The sequence below is a fragment of the Ursus americanus genome, chromosome 24, assembly GCF_024610735.1.
Source record: "Ursus americanus isolate L20-20 chromosome 24, mUrsAme1.1.p, whole genome shotgun sequence".
Lineage (NCBI taxonomy): Eukaryota > Metazoa > Chordata > Mammalia > Carnivora > Ursidae > Ursus > Ursus americanus.
Genome location: NC_142150.1, coordinates 10,775,807 through 10,797,230, shown reverse-complemented (window position 1 = coordinate 10,797,230; position 21,424 = coordinate 10,775,807). Strand labels below are relative to the sequence as shown.

Sequence of the window (21,424 nt, the reverse complement as noted above, 5' to 3'; positions counted from 1 at the left end):
CTAATTTTCATATTACAATATTCAAAATAAATTCCTTGAAAAGATGAATGTCATTTATGGTATTAAAACTATACTGAAACAGTTGGAAGAACTATGGTAGGCTAAGTCTAAGAGTAAACATATGCTCAAAACACTCTTTCACTGATATGTGTTCTGCCTATGGACCTTGGATGAATTCCATTAACGCACCTAAATACATCAGATATGAGCTAATGAATATCTTGATCACTCAATTCCAAAATAGCAGTCTCTAATAATAAATTGTGCATCTGTATTTCTGCCTTTAAGATAATATATGAACCAATTATAGCTGCACTTTATGTCGACTCCTCATAACATAATTTTTTTCAATTATCGTAGAGAACAGCCAGTTATTTACTTACAAGAAGGTACAAAAAACCCATACATTAATTGTCCCAAAAGCAACCTGGCTAGTCACTTTACAATCTCTCACTATAAAAAAATATGAACTTGCTGCAACTTTCCAATCAAAGTCTGTGGGTATATCTTCAGTGTGCAAATTAAATTCACATAGGTTCTGTCATACCTTTGCTGAGTATTTCATTGTTTCATTTGTCACTGACCTTAGTCTCGGGCCAAAGGAGAATCTGTACTGTTGTCAATTCTACATTTCCCCCTTCCATAACCATGACTTTCCTGTCTCAGGCTGTCTCTTTCCCTCACCCCAACCATTGAGGAATTGAATGAAATGGTACAAAATGGAATGAAATGAATAAATAGATGAATGAAGGAGGCAAACTCCCAGTAGCAGAAAAACCAAAACCAAAACCAAAACAAAACAAAAACATGGCGATATTCCAGAGACCTATACATCACCATAGAAACTAAGTAGCAATCCTGACTATTCTCAATGTGAGAAGCAATTGTTCGGAAATTGAAATTCAGGGGGAAAAAAGTACTTCTATGCAGGATTCTTAAAACAGTATTCTTAAAGAAATAATACTATAGCTGATTAAGAAAGCAAGCTCTAGAATCAGCCTGGCTGGGTTCAGAAGCCCAACACCAGAATTTTATGGATATAACAATAAACTAGTTTAGATAGTCTCATTTTAGAGACTCCTCATAACCTTTTTCTTCAATTATGCAAAACTAAAAGCTTTATACACATAAACTTGAGCAAGTTAATCTCTCCATGCCACAATTTCAGTACAGTGAAATTAAATATGATAACACATGGGAAGCTTTCAATAAATGTTGACATTTTAAAATTAATTTTTGCTTAATTTCTAGTGATCATATCATAAATTGAATACATTTATCATCCCATAAATTTTTAATTCACATGAATTCTCTGAATCTCCAAAAAAATTTTAACAATGTTCAGTGATGACCTACATCAACAGTAGATTAGAGGTAATACTCTAGAATTTAGTCCTTTAAAAGTTTAAGCAGAGTGAAAGCAGAGACCATTTGAAAGTGTAAGAAAATTTTAAAATAGTGAGCTTAGAATTTCTATGTATTCTGTCCGGTAAAAGACCCAAAGATTCATCTTAGCTGTGAACGTGCTAATGGACTAAATTGGATTATTCTGGCTATCTTTGCCTCAATCTAAATCTTGAATGAATATTCTCTTATTAATACATCTTTTTTAAAAACTTGACTACAATGTAGATTTTGTGTTTTTATAGCATTTGAGCATTTGAGTCAATAAAAGGAAATCAAGTTGGCATTGAGGAAAAGCTAAATAAGTTGTATTCACTTATTTTTTTCCTTTTCATCTTGAAATAATTATAGATTCCTAGAAATTTGCAAAGATAGCAAAGAAATCCCATGTGCCCACCATCCAGTTCCCCACAATGATTAATGCCTCACGTAACTATGATACAATCTCAAAACCAGGAAACTGACATGAGTACGTGTGTGTATAGCACTGGATTATATCACATGCGTACATTCAGGTAGGAACCAGCCCAATTAACACACAGAGCAATTCTAGCCATAAGGATCTCCTTTGTGCTACTTCTTTAAAAGTTATGTCTGTTTTCCTCCCCCAAACATCCATAACCCCTAGCAACCACTAATTTTTTCTCCATCTCTATCACGTCATTTCAAGAGCTATAAAAACAGACTCATACAGTATGTGGCTTTTGGGATTTTTTTTTTTTCATTAAGCTTGATGCCTTTGAGATCCATCCAAGCTGTGTGCGTATCAATAGCTCGTTCCTTTTACTGGTGGGTAGTAGACCACGGTAAGGCTATGCCACAGTTGATTTAACAGTAGTCACCGGGGTGCCTGGGTGGCACAGCGGTTAAGCATCTGCCTTCGGCTCAGGGCGTGATCCCGGCATTATGGGATCGAGCCCCACATCAGGCTCCTCCGCTATGAGCCTGCTTCTTCCTCTCCCACTCCCCCTGCTTGTGTTCCCTCTCTCACTGGCTGTCTCTATCTCTGTCAAATAAATAAATAAAATCTTTAAAAAAAAAACAAAAACAAAACAGTAGTCACCTACTGTAGGACATTCGGGTTGTTTCTACTCTGGGCTACTACAAATAAAGCTACTCAAAGCACTTGTTCAAAGGTTTTTGTGTGATTATAAGTTTTCATTTCTGTGGGATAAACACTGGAGGATGTGATTACTGAGTCACAGGCTAAGTGTATGTTTAGTTTTTTTTAAGGAACTGCCCCAGTTTCCTAGTGTGACTGTCTCTATTTTCCATCCCCACCAACAATGTATGAGCCCCGGTTTCTCGGCATCTCCATTGCTGTTTGGTATTGTCACTATTTTCCATTTTAGTGGTTTTCATGGGCATACTGTGATAGCTCACGTTGGTCTTATTTTGCCATTCCTTAATTGCTAGTCATAGCGAACATCTTTTACCTGCCAAATGTATTTATTTGCCATCTATATCCTCTTTAAGGAAATATATCATGTTTCTTACTCATTTGGGTTGGTTGTTTTTTAATACTGCATTTTGCTGTTTCTTTATAATACCACAGATAGGAGTCTTTTGTCAGATACGTGATGTGCCCATGTTTTCTCCAGATCTGCGGCTTGTCTGTTTCTCTTACCAGATCTTTCCTAGAACAAAAGTTCTTAAATTTGAAGAAGTCCAACTTATCAATTTTTCTTTAAGGATCATGCTTTTACATCATGTCTAACAACTCTTTACAAAGACCTACTTTCCAAAGGTTTTCTCTTATTTTTTCTTCAAAAAGTTGTAGCTTTATGGTTTACATTGAAATCTGTGAGCAGTGTTGAATTGATTTTTGTGTAAGGTGTGAGGTTGAAGTTAAAGTTCATAAATCTGCCTTTATATACCCAAATGCTCCAGCACCATTTGCTGAAAAGACCATTCTTTCCCATTGAGTTGTTTTTACACACTTGTCCAAAATCACTTGGTTGTACTTGTGTGGGACTAGATCTGCAGTTTCCATTCTGCGTCATTAATCTACATGCCTCTCTCTGCAAATACCACAATATCTTGATTAAACTGCAGCTAAAGAAAAAAAAATTCCTCCCACTTTCTTTTTTCAAAACTGTTTTATCTCTTCCACTTCCTTTGCATTTTTATATAAATTTTAGAACAATTTTGTCTATGTCTATAAAAAGTCTTGCTGAGACTTCGATAGGAACTGCATTAACCCATATACCAATTTGGGCTTCCAAGTGTTCACTGATCATATATAGAAATGCAATTGATTTCTGTATGAAATTCGCTTCTTAGTTCCAGGAGGAATTTTTTTTGTTTTGTTTTGTTTTGTTTTTGGTTTAGTTTTTTGTTTTTGGAGGGGGTGGTTTTTTTTTTTTTTTAAGATTTTATTTATTTATCTGACAGAGAGAGAGACGGCAAGAGAGGGAACAAAAGCAGGGGGAGTGGGAGAAGGAGAAGCAGGCTTCCTGCCGAGCAGGGAGCCTGATGCGGGGCTCCATCCCAGGACCCTGGGATCATGACCTGAGCCAAAGGCAGATGCTTAACGACTGAGCCACCCAAGTGCCCCAGGGTTGGTTATTTTTTTGTTTGTTTTGTAGATTTCTTGGATTTTCTATTTAGACCACTGTGTCATCTGCAAATTGGCAGAGTTTTATTTATTCCTTTCTTATCCATGTCTTTTAGTTTCTTACCTTAATGCAAGAATTTTCAGTACTATGTTTAATAGGAGGAATAAATGAAGACATTCTTGTCATGTTTTTGACCATGGAGGAAAGCATTCAGTCTTTTACTATTTAATATGATGTTACTGTTTTATTGATGTTCTTTTTCAGGTAAGGAAGTTCCTCCCTATTCCTAGTTTTCTGATATTAGCTAGATATAGATATATAGATATGGGTGTATATATAAATGTTTTTTCCTGAAAAAATAATAAAATTATCTGATTTTTATTCTTTATCCTTTTAATATAATCAAGTACATCAACTGATTTTTGGATAATGAATGAGCCTTCCATCACTGGAATAAACTTCACTTGGTTATAGTATTATATGTTTTTCATATTCTATTTGCTAGTATTTTACTAAGGATTTTTGTGTCTATGATCATGAAAAATAGTCTGCAGTTTTCTCTTTTTTTGGTACTATTTTTTGTTTGGTTTAGCAAAGCCTCTAAAGGGTAATGCAAGCCTCTAAAATGAGTTGGGAAGTATTCATTCCTCTTCTATTTTCTGAAAGAGATTGATGTTAATTATTCTTTAAACATTTGGTAGAATTCTCCAGGGAAACCATCTGGGTCTAGAGATTTCTTTGGGGGGAAGGAATCTTTAAGTTATTCATTTTATTTCCTTAATAATTATGGGACTATTCATATTATCGATTTAATATTGAGTGGGTTGAGATAGTTTGTGATGTTTGAAGAATTCATCCATTTCATCTAAATTGTTAAATTTATATGTGTAGAATTATTCTTAGTATTCTTTTATTATCATTTTGATATCTATGGAGCCTATAGTGATATGCCTTGTTTTATTCCTGATATTATGTCTATCTCCTCTCTCCCTTGCTGGTTCTCTTTCTCTATCTCTCTCCCCCACATTTTTTTTTGTAAGTTTAGCTAGAGGTTTATCAATTTTATTATCTTTTCAAAGAACCAGCTTTTTGTTTCAATTATTTTCTCTCACATTTTTCAATTTTCAATTCACTGATTTCTGCTCTTTATTATTTCTACCATTTTGTTTTCTCTGGGTTTATTTTGCTCTTATTTCTTGAGACGGAAGCTTATTATTGACTTGAGACTTCTTTTTACTAACAAACATTTTAGTGCTACAAATTTCCCTTTCAGCATTGCTTTGGCTACATCCTTCAAATGTTAATATGTTGTATTTTCACTTTTATTCAGTTCAATGTTGTTTTGGTTTGGTTTTGGTTTTTTCTTGAGACTTTCTTTGTCCTTCAGATTGTTTAAAAGTATGCTGTTTAGTTTCCAACTGTTGGAGCTATTCCTGTTCTCTCTCTCTTACTGGTTTCAAGTTTGATTTTATTGTGGTCAGAGAACTCACTCTACATGATTTTGAATTATTTTAAATTTGTTAAGGTTTGTTTTATGACCCACAATATCTTGGCGTATATTCCATCAACACTTGAGGTAGATGTGTATTCTGTTGTTGTTAGGTGGTATAGTCTATAAATGTCAATTATATCCTATCAGATGATGTGTTGAGTCCAACTATATCCTTGCTGGTTTCTATTTAGTTGTTCTATCTGTTGTTGAGAAAGAGGTGAAGTCTCCAGTTATAATTATAGAGTTGTGTATTACTCCCTTCCATTCATATTAGTTTTCGCTTCACATATTGTGATGCTATTATTTGGTGCATACAACTTTAGCATTGCTGTATCTTATTGTTGAATGGACCCTTTTTATCATTATATAATGTCCCACTCTATCTATGGTACTTTTCTTTGCTCCAAAGTATACTTTATAGGATCTTAAGGTAGCACCCCTACTTTCTTTTTATTATAAAGATATAGATATCTTCCTTTGCATAGATCTTCAGCCATAATGTATACTTTTAATCTCCTTATTGTCATGTTTTTTAAGCCACTTTTCAAATTTCTGTCTTACATCGCATGTAATTATTGATACACATTAGGGATTAATTCTTCCTTTTTATTTTTTTGTTTTCTATTTGTTTCCTCCGTTTTGTGTTTCTCTGTCTTTTCATGACTTCCTTTGGGTTACTGAAACCTTACTTTATAATTCTACTTTTATTTATCAAAAAAGTTTTTGAGTGTATCTCTTCATATAGTTTTTTAAATAGCTGCTTCTTATATTACATTATATATACATTACTTATCACAGTCTATAGTTTACATACTTTCTCTCTCAAGTAAAGTGTAAAATCCTCACCTCCCTTTAGATCCCAAAACTTTGTTTATAATTGTCTTATATGTTTCTCTGCATACATTGAAAACCACATCAGACATTGTTAAAATTTTTACTTCAACTGTCAAACATAATTTTGAAAACTCAAAAGGAGAAAGTCTTATTTTTATCCTTTCTGTTGTTATTTCCCTCCTTCCTCATGTTACAAAATTCTTTCTATTCTTTGTTAGAGAACTTCCTTTGGTTAATCTGTTAAGATAGATGTGGGGGTGAAAAATTTCTTCCGTCTTCCTTCACTTGAGAATGTCTTGCTCATTCTTAAGGATATTCTCACTGGCTGTAGAATTCTGGATTGGCTTTTTTCTTTTTCTTTTCTTCTCTTTCTTTCTTTCTTTTTTTTTTTTTTCACTTGAAAAAACATGTGTACTGGTTCTTTCAGCCTCCATGGTTTCTGATGAGAAATCTACTGTCATTTTAATTACTGTTCCCTTATTGTTAAGATGTTGTTTCTCTCTCACTGCTTTCAAAATTTTCTTTTTCTTATATCTAGTTTTGTGAATTGTTGTGAATTTCTTTGGATTTATTTATTTCTGTGGTTCCCTCAATTTCTTGAATCTGTAGGTTTAGGTCTTTTGACAAATAAAAATTTCTATTCTATCTCCAAGTTCAGTGATTCTTTCTTTTATCCTTTCCACTTAGCTGTTGAGTTTTTTTGTTTTGGTTATCCTATTTTTCAGTTTTAAACTTTTCATTATGTTCTTCTTTAAAACTTCTTTTTTGCTGTTGTTGTTGAGACTATTTTTTTGTTTGTCCAAAGAATGTTCACAAATAATCACTGAAGCATTATTATGATAGTTGCTTTATAATCCTTATCTAAATATTCTAACATCTGTGTCACCTTAGCATTAGTACCTGTCTTTTCTCATTCAAGTTGATATTCTTCTGGTTCTTCATAATACATGTGATTTTTCTCTAGAAATCTGGACTTTAGGACTTTAGAGTATTATGTTATGAGTCTAGATTTTATATAAACCTTATGTTTTATTAAGTCTCCTCTGATACTACTCTGGTGGGTTAAGTGGGATGATGTCTCACTATCTGATGCAGGTAGAAGTTCAGATTCCCCACTCAGCCTCTGTGGACATGAGGGGGTGGTAAGGTGGTAGAAGTGTTTCTCATTAATGCTGGCTGGTGTTGGGAGTTCAAACTTACCATTAGACCTTCACTGATCCCAAGCTGGCTAGAAAGGGCAAGGGTGTCTCCTCCTGTTCCCCACATGGCCTTCACTGTCAGGGAGTGGCATGGGGTGGCTTTTCTCCTAGACAGTGGTGAAACTACTGGCTCTCCTTTGGACTACCTCTGATACCAACCCAGCAGAAAAGGGTTGGGCACCTTATTACTACTGATGAGCGTGGAAGTGTAGGCTGCTTACATGGTCTTCACTAAGGATTGTGAGGGACAGACATGTTAGCAACCAGTGGGAATGAAAGTCCTGGCTCCCCACTCAGTATTCTTTGACACAAACTCTAGGAGGAGTTGGGGCATCCTGTTATCACCAGACGGGGGTTAAAGCCTAGTCTCCTCACTTGAGCTCTTTTGGAGGGAATGATGGTACGACCATGTTGTTGTTGTTGTTTTCCTCTGGTGTTGGGCTACAAAAAGAGTGACTGATTAAAAGCTTTCTGTATTACTAGGTCACCCTTTTCCTGGTCCATCACCAAAAGAAAATGGGCTTTCCTTGGTGCTTTGTCTGGGCCAAGTAGCATTTCTGCACTTGCTGGCCTCTCTGGTACCCAGTCTGTACTAGATAAAGTAAACAGAAAACCTAGGGAACTAACTTCAATGTTGTTCCTTGGGTCCTGAGATCACTAGACAGTTTTCTTCTTCTAACTTTCAGAGTCTTCTTGTTTTATATATAATGTCCAAGGTTTTTAGTAGTACTTAGCAGAAGGAACAGGGAAAATTTCTTCTACTCCATCTTTCTGGAAGTAAAAGCTATAGTCACTTCTGAACTGATTAATTCAGTAATATATACATTTAATAATTCCAAACTTTATTAGGCATTCTTCAACTATGTTTCAGAGAGATAGCTGTTTTTACTCCAAAGTACTTTATATGAAAAAAGGTAAGTCAAATGTAAAGCCTTAAAAATCTAAGCAAAATTGTTTCAAATGAAGACCTAACCAAGGTTGAAAGCAAGGAAGCAATATCCATTGCTTTTTAAATATGCAAAGAGTTAAGGAACAGAACAAATATGACTTGATGGAATTGTTTTTCTATTACAGAAGTTTAAGTCTAAAGTGTGTGTATATGTATGTATGTATGTGTGTGTGTATATATATATATTATATGAAAGATACACACAGAAGCAAAGAAATGAACTGTATTAAAAGTTAACTTGAGCAATGCATATAGAGATCTGTGAGGAGTATATTATTATTATGTCAATATGAACAACATGAAAATGACAATATTCTTATTACCATTTAAATTGGATCAGTAAATCTCATATGGTAACTGTTTCTTCAGTCCACTCCAGAGACATACAAATTATCCATGTTACTTTTTACACAGTTACCTTGATTCACTTACTCATTTAATAAATATGTTCCCTGTGTCACATTACATCACTTTAAGGTGTGGAGACTCTGCTTTATGACAGTGGTTTCCAAACTTCAGTAGCAATAAAGATCACTTGGGGTGTTATTTTTAAATCATGACTCTATAACTTTGTTCCCCAACAATATGATTAGCAGTCTAAGATTGGACCCAGGAGTTTGCATTTTTAAGAAATTTTTAATATAAGTGTTATTTACATGGTCTACAAACTGCCCTGTAAAAATCACTGAACTAAATGATTTTCATAGTCCTCTTGGTTGTCATATTCTATTTCTCTCAGCATCTTGGTCACAGGTTTTAAAGGAATCCCAGACCTCCTGTCAATCTCAAGTCAACCAGCTTATCCAGCCATTCTATCTGGTGGGTTGTGTTTTCTGGGGTGGGAATTTCAGTCATTCTTTAAAAAAAAACTATCTACTTTTAAAGAACTTTTCTTCTATCTGGGCTGGACACCCCTAACCCAATTCAAAGAAATCTACCTCTGTGAGTGCTTTTGTGTCAACTAGAGCCTACCAGAAAGATTATTTTATCTGAAATATCTTTAGAATGCTTATACTCTGTATACAAGAAATTTAAATTTTTAGTATCTTTCTGCAAGTTTATATAAATAAAATAGGTCTTTAGTTAAGATTTTTTTATTTTTACAACTTGTATTTAATTGTATATTATTTCATTTAATATATGAACTTAATTTGAATTGAGTCACTCAAACTGTAGCATAGTCAACAGTAAGCACTCCTTACATACCAGTAAGACTAACATGAAAAGCTGTCACATATCCCACCCGTATTACACTCTAGCAGAGTGTTAAGTAAGATATTCTTCTCTTACACAGCAAGACTCAGCATATCTGAGTTTGTTTCACAGGAAGCCTCAAAATAAATCCAAACTTGTATTTGCTCCCTTATCACATCTAGAAAGATCGAATATTAAATGAATATTCATGTAATATGGAATTTGCTTTCCTTACCAAAAACATGAATAGATTAGAGGACAAAATAAAAAGAATGTAGTATGAGTAAATAATGAAATACAAAGACCCAAGTATTCAGACGAAGTACATTTCTAACCTTGTCTCGATTTTCTGTTCTGACTTATAGGAAGCTAATACATATACATTTAACTTACCTCATTCATTCCGAAAACATATTCTGCTTCTAGATTGGATATTCTCTCTAAATTAAATAAGAAAGGAAAAACACGTTAGAATGACCAACCGATCGGAAAAGGTTAAAAGTCCGCATGAGGAGAAAACAGAAATTCCAAAATCGAACTAAAAAGTTCAAAGAAAAAGTACTGGAAGGAAACATCCAAGACCTTCCTGGAGCTAAGCTGTTCAAAATAGCAGCCAGTAGAAGTCAGCACCAAAAACTGTCTATAATCTAGGGGAAAAGCAAACACTGATGCGTAGGATATAATCTCACCCACTAAGAAATAAACTTAACTCTAATAAATGCAGTTATTAATCTGTAGCCACAAAACTGCAGAGAGGAAAGCATCCAATAGGGATGTCCATCTTTACCTCTTAATTTTCACTGTGTGAGATTTAATATTCTGTCAGTGTGTTTTCCTGGAATTGAACCAAATTGTCTGCAAGGAAAGCACTGAAGGACACCACCAATTCTAAACAGGCCAAATTACTTTCCTCATACAGAGTTATGTTTGTGATAGTTACATATTGAGTCATTTGGACTGAAATACATCTTCGAATAAGTTTCTGATACTAAAAAAAAATTAAACGTAGAAGATTCTTATTCTCTAGTGAATCCAAGTTGGAGAAACACTGAGAAATACTTATATAAAAACATTTTTTGGAGAAAATCACAGTGGGAATGGAATAAAGGGCCATCCACAGTAACTGTACTCTTGGAAGTGTTCGTATATATTCTGAAAATATAGAAAATATAAATCTATACCATTTGTATACCCTTTTCTATTTCTTTTTTCTTTCTTTCTTTTTGCTGTTCTTTCTCCTTTTTTTATGGTGTAAAATACACAACAAACTTTACCATCCAACCATTTTAAGTGTACTGTTCAAAGGTATTAAATATATTCATAATTCATAAACCATCACCACCATCCAACTCCAGAACTCTTACATCTTGTAAAACCGAAACACAATACCCATTAACAATAACACCTCATTCTCCTCTCCTCCAGTCCCTGGCAACCACCATTCTACTTTCTACGTACTTACTTTCTAGGTTTGACTACTCTACATACCTCATAAAAGTGGAATCGCAGAGAATTTGTCATTGTGTGAGTGGTTTATTTCACCTAGTATAATGTCCTCAAGGTTCATCAGTGTTGTAGCATTTGTCCTTCCTTTTCAAGGCTGCATAACATTCTACTGTATGTGTATACCACATTTTATTTATCCATTCATCTGTTAATGAAGACTTGGATTGTTTCCACATTTTAGCTATTATGAATAATGCTGCTATCAACACGGCTGTAAAAATATCTCTTTGAGATCCTCCTTTCAATTATCTTGAGCATATACCTAAAAGTGGAATTGCTGGATAGTATGGCAATTCAATTTTCAATTTTCTGAGGAACCGCCATATTGTTTCCCACAGCAACTCTACCATTATATTCTCACCAACAGTGCATAAAGATTTGAATTACTCCACAACCTCATCAAATCCTGTTATTTTTTTGGTTTTTTGATAGTGGCCATTTTAAGGGGTTTGAGGTGGTAGCTCACTTTAGTTTTGATTTCCGTTTCCCTGATCATTATGCTATTGAGCATCTTTTCATGTTCTTATTGGCCATTTTTGTATCTTCTTAAGAGGAATGTGTATCACCAAATCCTTTGCCTGTTTTTTAATCAGATTTTTTTATTGTTGAGTTTCAGGAGTTCTCTCTATATCCTGAATCAGATATATGATTTGGAAACACTTTCTCCCATTCTGTGGTTTGCCTTTTTAATCTGTTTATAGAGTCTTTTGATGTACATTTTTTTTAATGTTCATGAGGTCATTTTGTCTATTTTTCTTTTCTTGCATGTGCATTTGGTTTCATATCCAAGAAACCACTGCTAAATCCAACATTATGAAACTGTTGCTCTCTTTTCTTCTAAGAGGTTGATAGTTTTAGATCTTACATTTAGGTTTGATCCATTTTGAGTTAATTTTAGTATATGGTGGTAGGTAAGGGTCCAATTTCATTCTTTTGTATGTGGGTATCCAAATTTCCAAGCACCATCTGATGAAAAGACTGTCCTTTCCCCCATTGAATGGTCTTGGCACCATTGTAAAGAAGTCACTTGACCATGTATGTGAGAGTTTATTTCTGGGCTTTCTTTTCTATTCCATTGGTCTATGTCTGTCTTCATGACAGTTCCACACTGTTTTTATTACTATAGCTCTCTATTAAGTTTGGAAAACAGGAAGTGTGACTCTTCCAGTTTTATTCTTCTGTTTTAAAATTGTCTATTCAGCATCCCTTGAAAGTTCATATGAATTTTAGGATGGGTTTTCTACTTCTGCAAAAAACATCATTGGAATTTTGATAGGGACTGCACTGAATCTATAGATCACTTTGGGTAGTATTGACATCTTATTAACGTTAAGTCTTCCAATCTGTGAACATGGGGTATATGTTTGCATTTTTTAAATTTTTTTCAGCAATGTTTTGTAGTTTTATTTATATAAGTCTTTCAACCTTCGGTTAAGTCTTAAATATCTTTTTCTTTTTTTAAGTTCTTTCATTTTAATTTCAGTTAGTTAACATACAGTGTTGTATTAGTTTCAGGTATACAATATAATAATTCAACAGTTCCATACATCACCCAGTGCTCATCACAACAAGCGCACTCCTGGATTAAAGACCCAAATGTCAGACCTGAAACCATAAAAATCCTGGAAGGAAGTAATTCTCTTTACATTAACTGTAGCAACCTTTTTATAGATATGTCTCATTCTATAAATAGAATTATTTTCTCAATTTCCTTTTCAGATTGTTCATTGTTAGTGTACAAAAATGCAATTGGTTTTTGTGTAGTGACTTTGTATTCTACTTTTATCACTGCATTTATAGGTTCTAACAGGTTTTGGGGGGGACTTTTTAGGGTTTTCCAGATATAAGATCATATCATCTGTGAACAGAGAGAATTTTAATTCTTCTTTTCCAATGTGAATGCCTTTTGTTTCTTTTTCTTGCCCAAGTGGTTGGGCTAGGACTTCCACTACTCTTTTTAATAGAAGGGGTAAAAGTGGATATCCCTGGTAAATAACAATAGACATAACTCATATAAACAAAAGCTCTTTCAGGTTCCTAATAATTGTTTAAAGCACAAAGAGGTCCTGAGATCAAAAAGTTTGAGAAGTGCTCTCTTAGGTATAAATTCAAAAGAAATACAGGCATTATGGGAATGTACAAGTATGTTCATAAAAGCATTGCTGGGAATAACCAGGAAACCAAAATTGTCTCAAATATCTAGAAATAGCAAAATGGATAAATACAATTATGTGGTATTATAGCCAATAATATATATAATAATACCACATATTGTATCTAGTAACAAAATTGAATGAATTTCAATTACATGCAAAAAAGATGGATAACTCTCCAAAGAATATTACTTAGCAAAAAAAAAAAAAAAAGGAGGGGAGCAGAAACTTCAATATTTAACTTATATAAAGATAACTATACAAAACCAAGGATGTTACTTAGGGATGAATACTTAAAGGCAGATATTGCTTGGAGACAATTCTCCACAGGTCGCTCACATTTCTGCATATCTAGCAATTGAGACACTGACTGCCCTTTGTTCTGGATTATCTTTTCAAGGATCTTGGTTGAGTGAACACCCTTGGAAGATACAGCATCTCCTTCTATATATAGCAAAGGGCAGGTTTGCTCACAGTCTGGGACTATTGCAGTCTCCCTCCAGAGTAAACAGAAGGCATAATTACTGACCAATACAAAAGACTCAAGTTCCTTAACTTGAGACTGCTCTCCTGTATTGCAACCCACCACATATGCAGGTATTTTCTGGGCCTCTTTGCTTTATTTTTGGCAACTTGGGCCCAGCAAACAGGCAGAAAATGCTGCCACTCTGGCTACTATTGATCCTGTGAGTAATAAACCTCCTTTGTCTCTGATCCATGTGTCTTATGTCTTCCACCAGTATCCATGAAGCTGTAATGGGATATTCCGTTAACTTTCAGCTACGGTAAAATCTCAGAGCTTTAACAGTTCTTGATACTAGATCATTAATATTACAATCATAATAATGTGATAATAGCTAACATTTGTTGATTCTCCATTGTCAAGAAGTTTATAGTTCTGTAGAGGAAGACCAAAACTTGAGATAAATGCTATAAACAGAGCTGGGCGGGGGAGTAGTTTAGATATGAGAAAATCAGAAAATCTGTCTGAGGCAGATATAGAGAGAGAGAGAGACAGAGAGAGAGCACTGAAAGTTGAGGGAATTCAAGCCACGTGAGAACATATAAAGGCTGTCAGGCAGGAATGGTTCTGAGGGGCTCAAAGAAGTGAAGGTCAAGCTGGAGATGAGTAGGTAAACGGTAGAAGGGCAGGACAGAACAGAGAGGCACAGAGTGGGGGACAGTTTGTGGAAGACTTTGTATACCCATAGTTTCTTTTTCTAAGTATAATAGTAAGCCATAAAAAAGCTTTTTTTTTTTTTTTTAAGTAGGTTCCATGCCCAGGGTAGAGCCCAATGCAGGGCTTCAACTTGTGACCCTGAGATCAAGACCTGGGCTGAGATCAAGAGTCCGATGCTTGATGCTTAACCAACTGAGCCATCCAGACACCCCCACAAAAAAGCTTTTAAGTCGTATTTACATTGACATTGTATGAGAAGCACAGGTCCCTCAGTGAAGAATGGGTTAAAAGGAAGGTGGTGGAGGGATGGAGTAAAGAGACAAATTAGGAGTTGTTGCAGTAAACCAGTAAACCAGGAAGGAGGTGTGGCTGTCTGGGCTGCAGTGGGGGCACGTGTGTGTAAAGACACGTCAATGGCTTACAGACACTTACGTAAACATCTGAAACAAATTGCTGTCGAATTTCAGATGTGCAGGTTGAGGAACAAAGATTGAGGATGCTCCTAGGCTTGGGCAATTTGAGAAGATTCTATTTAATACAATGGGTAAGATTTTAACGGTGGGCAAATACAGGAGAGGCTGCCACTGGCTGCCCACAAATCTTTCTCCTCCTTCCTCTTTACTAAGAAAACTCTGATCACTGGTGAAGCAACATGCTTTAGCAAAAACAAAAACAAAACAAAGAGCACAGTTCCCAGACTTCCTCACAACTTACGTGCGTAAACTGAAAGCTCTCGAGTATCATACAAATGGCATTAATGTCTACCACACCAGGTTTGTGCAAGCATTAAATGAGACAATGCATGTGAAGTGGTTCATTCAGCCACTGGCACAGAGGTCAATGAATGTTAGTTACTTTTGTTGATATGGTTGTTATTATTAGGATATATTCTAGTATTGATTTTGAAAACTTAAATTCTTTGACATAAATTCGAGTGTCAGAATAAAGATGAAAGAATTTCTTTCGTATTCAGATCTTTTTTGTTGCAGCGTCTGCTCTTAAACAGTTACTAGTTACGGCAAGCAAAGCAGGACAACTAAACAAACCGTGGCTCTAGGTGCATCACTTAACTTTTCTGAGTCAGGCTTTTTCATCTAAAAGACTAAAAACATAAGTAAAAATTATTTGAAAAATATAAAACATGGTCCAGTACCATCAGCAAAGGGTTTTACCCATGAATACTATCTAGATGTATAGCTCAAAACTGCACAATACGGCAACCATCTCTCGTTGGATTTTCGAATGAGAAAAAAAACCAATCTAGCAAACTCTTATAATAAGCACATAAAAAATAGGATTCCAATGTCTTTCAATGTATGGTACTTGCATGATGACTTAGGGGAGCCTTTTATTTTCTTGAGCACAAAAACAGTCACTATGCAGAAGGACTGTTCCAAGTACAAAGGAAAGAAGTGCAAGCCTTAAGCGAGGATTAGAGAGTATATTAGAATTCTGGTTTTTAGAAGAGAGTTGAAAAAATGTAAGCACTAACCCTTCCTTCCCCTTAGTAATTTTGCTGCATTTAACACAAAACAACTCACTGGGGGGAAAAAAAAAACGTTTTCAAATCTCTATCAGAGCTGGATGCAATGTGTTTATTTGAAAATGTGGAAAAGGGAGAACACAGTTCCTCCAGGTTATCTCCTACCCCTACTAATTCTCTCTTACCCTTTTCCCTTTCCACTTGCTGCTTCCTTTCCTTAGAACTAACAATGGTCTTCTTCCTTGGCTCACTACTGCTCGTTTTTCACCCTGTATCCATTCTGACATCCTCCTTTTCAGTGCCGGCCTGAAACTTCTTCATCTGACCCCTATGTTGGCCTCCTAGCTGCTCCCATACCACCCGGAAGGGAGCCCTCTCTGGGTACCCAGCCCGATTATATCACCCTCCATGAGAGGGCAAGCCCCCTGAGAGCCAGGTGGGACACACTTTGCAAACTGTCCCCTTTTCTGAAAAGCAGAAAGATGAGAAAAAACAGATGTATTTCCTCATACACTGTGTTCCGTCTCACAGAGTTCTCACTAGCTCTCTCTCTGACACACACATGCACAATTAGATGCTCGCACATGCCAGAGACGCAAACTGTCACACTCACTCACAAAGTATGAAGTTGTCATAACTACACATAGTCACCAAACCTCTGTCAAAACATTTCTGAGGCAAGATTTGAAGCCAACAACTCTAAGTCAGCCTCTTGTCATTCCTCCAGCATCCTCTAAAATCAATGGAAAGAATTATACTCTTCCTATGGGCTAGAAACCAGAGATATGAAGGGTTTAATACCAAATGTTATGGAGAATCATAAAATACGAGTGAAAGTAAAGCCAGCCCAGAGACCGAGGTTTGAGTTTTCTCTGCAAGCACATTGCTAAGAATACACACTCCAACAAACCCTGAGCCCAAAAATAGCCCTTGCATTTACCAAATGATCTTCTCAGTTTACACCTCTTCCAGCAGCACAAAACAAATGCATGCAATCAAATATTGACATTCCTAAAGGAGGGCTGATTTGGTTAAATGCAATGCTTAATGCAGTTGTAAAGATTCAAGCAACTTTACATTCAACTTTAATAGTGTCTTTTCCAATGTTAAGCCCTTAAAACTGTCTTTTGCCATGTTGAATGTGTCATAAATCAACCAAAGAATGAATATTTCAAATTACAACTTCCTTACAATGTCAACCAGTCAAAAGTTCAATTTCAGCAACATTGACGTTTTACTACCCATATTTGTTTACGTAACTATTTAAATATTGTTACACTTGGGGTGATTGTGCGGCACAGTTGGGTAAGTGACCAACTCTTCGTTTCCGCTCGGGTCATGATCTCAGGGTCCTGAGACTGAGCCCTGCATTGGGCTCCAGGCTCAGTACAGAGTCTGCTTGAGATTCTCTCTCCCTCTCCTCGGCTCCTCTCACTTATTCTCTCTCTCTCTCTCTGAAAAGTAAAAAAATAAATCTTTAACTATATAAAGATACATATATATCTTTATCTATATCTTTATATATATATGCACATATATATAGTTACATTTTGCCTTGATGATTCATTTAAAAAATTATTAGATAGTAGGAAAAGAGCTAATTGGAGAAGATTGATTAATTATGTGTTCAATTTTGAAGAAAATAAACTAAGAAAATGTAACAAATCCTAGAAATATCTCATTAACTATTACATCTAGAAGGTAAAATGTTAGCATTCTCTAAGAAAAAAAATCTCATCACATGTAAATCAATCATTAACTTTCTCCTATTTACTCTTCAAAGGTGATTTAGGAAATATGTAATATACAAGATCCAGGCTTACCTGTATCAGTAAATTTACTGGAAGAAATCTATATACATTTTAAAACACAGAAATGAAAATAGCTCCTAAAATCTGATGCTGTGGAACCCAGTCATTTTCAGCCTTCTTCAACGAACACTTTTGTAATACTGTGTCGTTAAACTCCAGGAAGAAACATATATTTAGAATATTTAGAATGGCTTCGGAAAATCCATTGGATTGTTGATGTTAAAAAATACACCCTCGTTTTAAATGCATTTTTCATACAACTCCACTAATAACACGGGTCTCAGTGATGGGCAGTAAAACCAACAGAGCAAAATAACTGACATATCAAAAAACATGAAGAAAACTGAGAGTCATCTGAGGGGCCAGGACCACCCTACTCCTTAGGCCTTGCTCTCACCAATGCCGCACTCCTCCACTGCTTGGATGCTGGATCCATGAACAAAACCAGAAACAGGAACTTGGACTGGATGCAGTCCTCAGACCCAATCATCTCATATACGGTACTCCACATCAATATCCTTTTCTCCCGCCTCCACCCGAAACAGAGGCAAAGCTTCAATCACATTAAGAGGGAATACAGAGAAGTTACAATGGTCTTTGCCAAGTAAAGGGAAAACAAATTACTTTGGGAGAAGTTCTAAAAGTCTTCCTGAGATGGACTTAAGCTACAGTCTGACCTCGTGGCTAAAGTAATACTAATTTGAATATACATTCTAGTAAGCAAAATTATCCTGAGGCTACATTAGATCATGCTTCTAACATCTGAAAGAGAATAATGGTCAATCTCGGTAATGCCATATTGATACATTTGTTCTTCATTATGCACAGAAAGTTGCATATTCCACATTTTCCTCTCCTCTCTTCCTTCAATGAAAAATATATTTCTGTACCTTCTCATAGCTTTATTTCAGAAGGACTAATAATAAAGACTAACTGAATGTTTTAAGTGAAAAAAAATATCTATTAAGACCTTCGGATTACTGAAATTACAACTGAAAGTAATTCTTAGCAAAGCAGGAAACCATTAAGTATAGAAAGGGACTTTCAACTTTATACATCTAAACATCATTTCACTTCGCACAACGAACCAATCATTTTCACTAACAAATTTTTTGCATCACTTAGCAGAGCCATTAGCCAAAGCTTAAAGTTTTCAATAGTTTTATTTCCTTCTACCTTAAATTGTTTCTTGATTTAAAGAACATGGAATTGCTTTTACGCTGACACCATCAAGAACATGGAAAGACAACTCACAGAATGGGAGAAAATATGTGCAAATAGTACATACAGTATATATAAAGAACTCTTACAATGCAATAATAAAGACAAACAATTTCATTTTTAAAACGAGCAAAAGACTTAAGTAGGTATTTCACCAAAGAAGATATATGAATGGCCAATAAGCAGTGGGAAAGATACTTGATGAGAAATTGCTGGGAAAAGGCAAATCAAAACCACAGAGATACCACTTCACAACCACTAGATAGCTATAAATAAAATAAAAAAAAAATTGACAATGACAAATGTTAGTGAGAATGTGGAGACATTACAACCTTTACATATTGTTGGTAGGAATATAAAATGGAAAACAGTTTGACAGTTTCTCAAAGTGGTCAATATGAAGCTAACATATGATCAAATAATTCCAGTCCTAGGTATATACCCAAGAGATATGAAAATATGTGTTCATGCAAAAACTTGTACATGAATTTCAGAACAGCATTATCTGTGGTGACGGAAAAAAAAATGTAACAACCCAAATGTCCACCAACTGATGACTGGATAAAATGTGGTGTATCTATAACGATGGACTATTACAACGCAATAAAAAGGAAGGATGCAAAGTACAGAGATGAACTTCAGAAACATTATGGTAAGAGAGAAAAGACAGTTACAAAAGACTCCATATTGTATGAGTCTCTTTATAGGAAGTGTCCGGAATAGGTACATCTGGAGAGTAAATAGATCAGTAACTGCCTAGAGCTATGCGTAGGGAATGGGAGGATGGGGAGGACAGGTAAGGTTTCTATTTGGGGTGATGACTGCAAAACTCTGTAAATACACTAAAAAGCACGGAATTGTACACTTTAAAGGGTGACTTACGGTAGCTAAATTACATCTCATAAAGCTGTTGAGAAAGGACAGGCGGATGTAATAACGCATTCTATTTCTTGGTGCCTCTGAAGACTGAATAGCAAGACTACTTAGTGTTTTATCACTTAAAAAACTGTTTCCATGTTCAAAATCTAATACCAAACAAAACATGAAAAGAGAGTGTCACTGAGGGAAGTGTCATTGAGAGTCCTGGAGATAGTCCCAGAAAAATACGTGCATTCTTAGGCATATGGGTGTACTAAAACAGATCCACAGAACATGGGTCTGTACAACCGCCTTAGCAAACAATGAACAGATATTTCTCGGCGGAACTGAAGATTCAATGAAAGCCAGTAAAACAGCAGCTTTTGCAGGTGCACAGGATCCCAAGCTGATCGACCTTAGTGTCTGCCTCTCGCATAATTACCAAGGCTCTCAAAGCTTGATCAGTAATGGGCAAATGAAGAGAGGCAAAAGAACTCAAGGGCTAGCTCCCTACACAGGGGACCGCTGTCACGCACCCTAAGCGGCGGCTCCGCGTGGGAGTCTGAGGCCGGATCGCCTCAGCTCACGCGCCCCGCGCGCTCGCCTCGCCTCCCTGCATTATTCCACCGCTCGGCGGCGCACCTTGGAGCAAGGAGGGGTCGCAGGACGCAGGTCCCCGGCTAGCGCGAGCAGCAGAGGAAATCACGGTCCGCCGACACCCAGCCACCCGCCGGGGCAGGGACTGCTCATCTTGCAGCCCCCGTCTCGCGCAGGGCACGCCACCCGGAGAACGTCCCCGGGATCCAGGCCGCAGGGCCGCCAACGTCCCTCGGAGTCCCCGCGCGCCCAGCCCAGCCCTCCCCCGCGCCCCTGAGTCCGCCAGCTCCTACCTTCCTCCTGCACCATTTCCAGGACGTCTGGGTCGCCCATCTTCGCCAGCTCGTTAATGGCACTGACCGAGGGGTGGCAGATGGGCCACTGCGACTGGAGGTGAGGTCTGTGGTAGACGTTGAACCGAATCGTGGGCCGCCGGCTTTGCTGGCCGGACACCCAGTTGGTCAAGTTTTCGTCCGCCTTCACTCTGAGGCCCTCGTTCTCGGTGTCCACCAGCCTCGGGTGCTTCAGCCAGTTGGGCTTCTCCAGCTGGCGCTTACTCTTGACCTGCTTCTCGCCCTTGGCCGGGCGCTTCACCTCCCTCTCCCGGTAGCACTCCCGGGTGCCCTCCCAGTACCTTTCCCGGAGCTTCCCGGGCTCCGGGACGCCCTCCCTCCGCAACTCCTCCCTTAGCTTGCCGATACTCTCTGCCGGGCCGGACTGCCCCTCCGCTTCCACCGCGTCCCTCTCTCCCCGCCCCTCTCCGCCCCTCCCTCCCTCAGGGGCCGCCCTCTCCCCGCCCCTCGGCTCGGCTGGCTCCCAGCCCGCCTGCCCCTCTCTGCTCCCTCCGCCCGAGCCCCTAGGCCTCGGCTCCTCCGCCTCCTCGGGGCCCGCCGCCTCCGGGACCCCCACGGGCCCCGCCACCTCCCGGTTTTCCTGGCCGCTCAGCCGCATCAACAGGTCTTGCTGGTCCCCTTCCACCCGGTTG

General features: G+C 37.2%; 1 protein-coding gene across 2 annotated transcripts in view; it reads right to left on the bottom strand.

Moving 5' to 3' along the window:
• ANO5 (anoctamin 5) overlaps positions 1-21,162 on the bottom strand; it is a 102,617-nt gene extending 81,455 nt beyond the window's left edge. The window contains exons 1-2 of one of the 2 annotated variants that reach the window (XM_045808608.2): positions 20,733-21,162; positions 10,024-10,070 (exon numbers count right to left, since the gene is read on the bottom strand). In XM_045808608.2, the coding sequence (XP_045664564.2) occupies positions 10,024-10,070; positions 20,733-20,772 (87 nt within the window). In that variant the 5' untranslated portion in view covers positions 20,773-21,162. The remainder of the gene's footprint in view (positions 1-10,023; positions 10,071-20,732) is intronic. The other variant, XM_087855346.1, reaches the window with a different exon arrangement.
• Between the last annotated feature and the right edge of the window lie 262 nt (positions 21,163-21,424).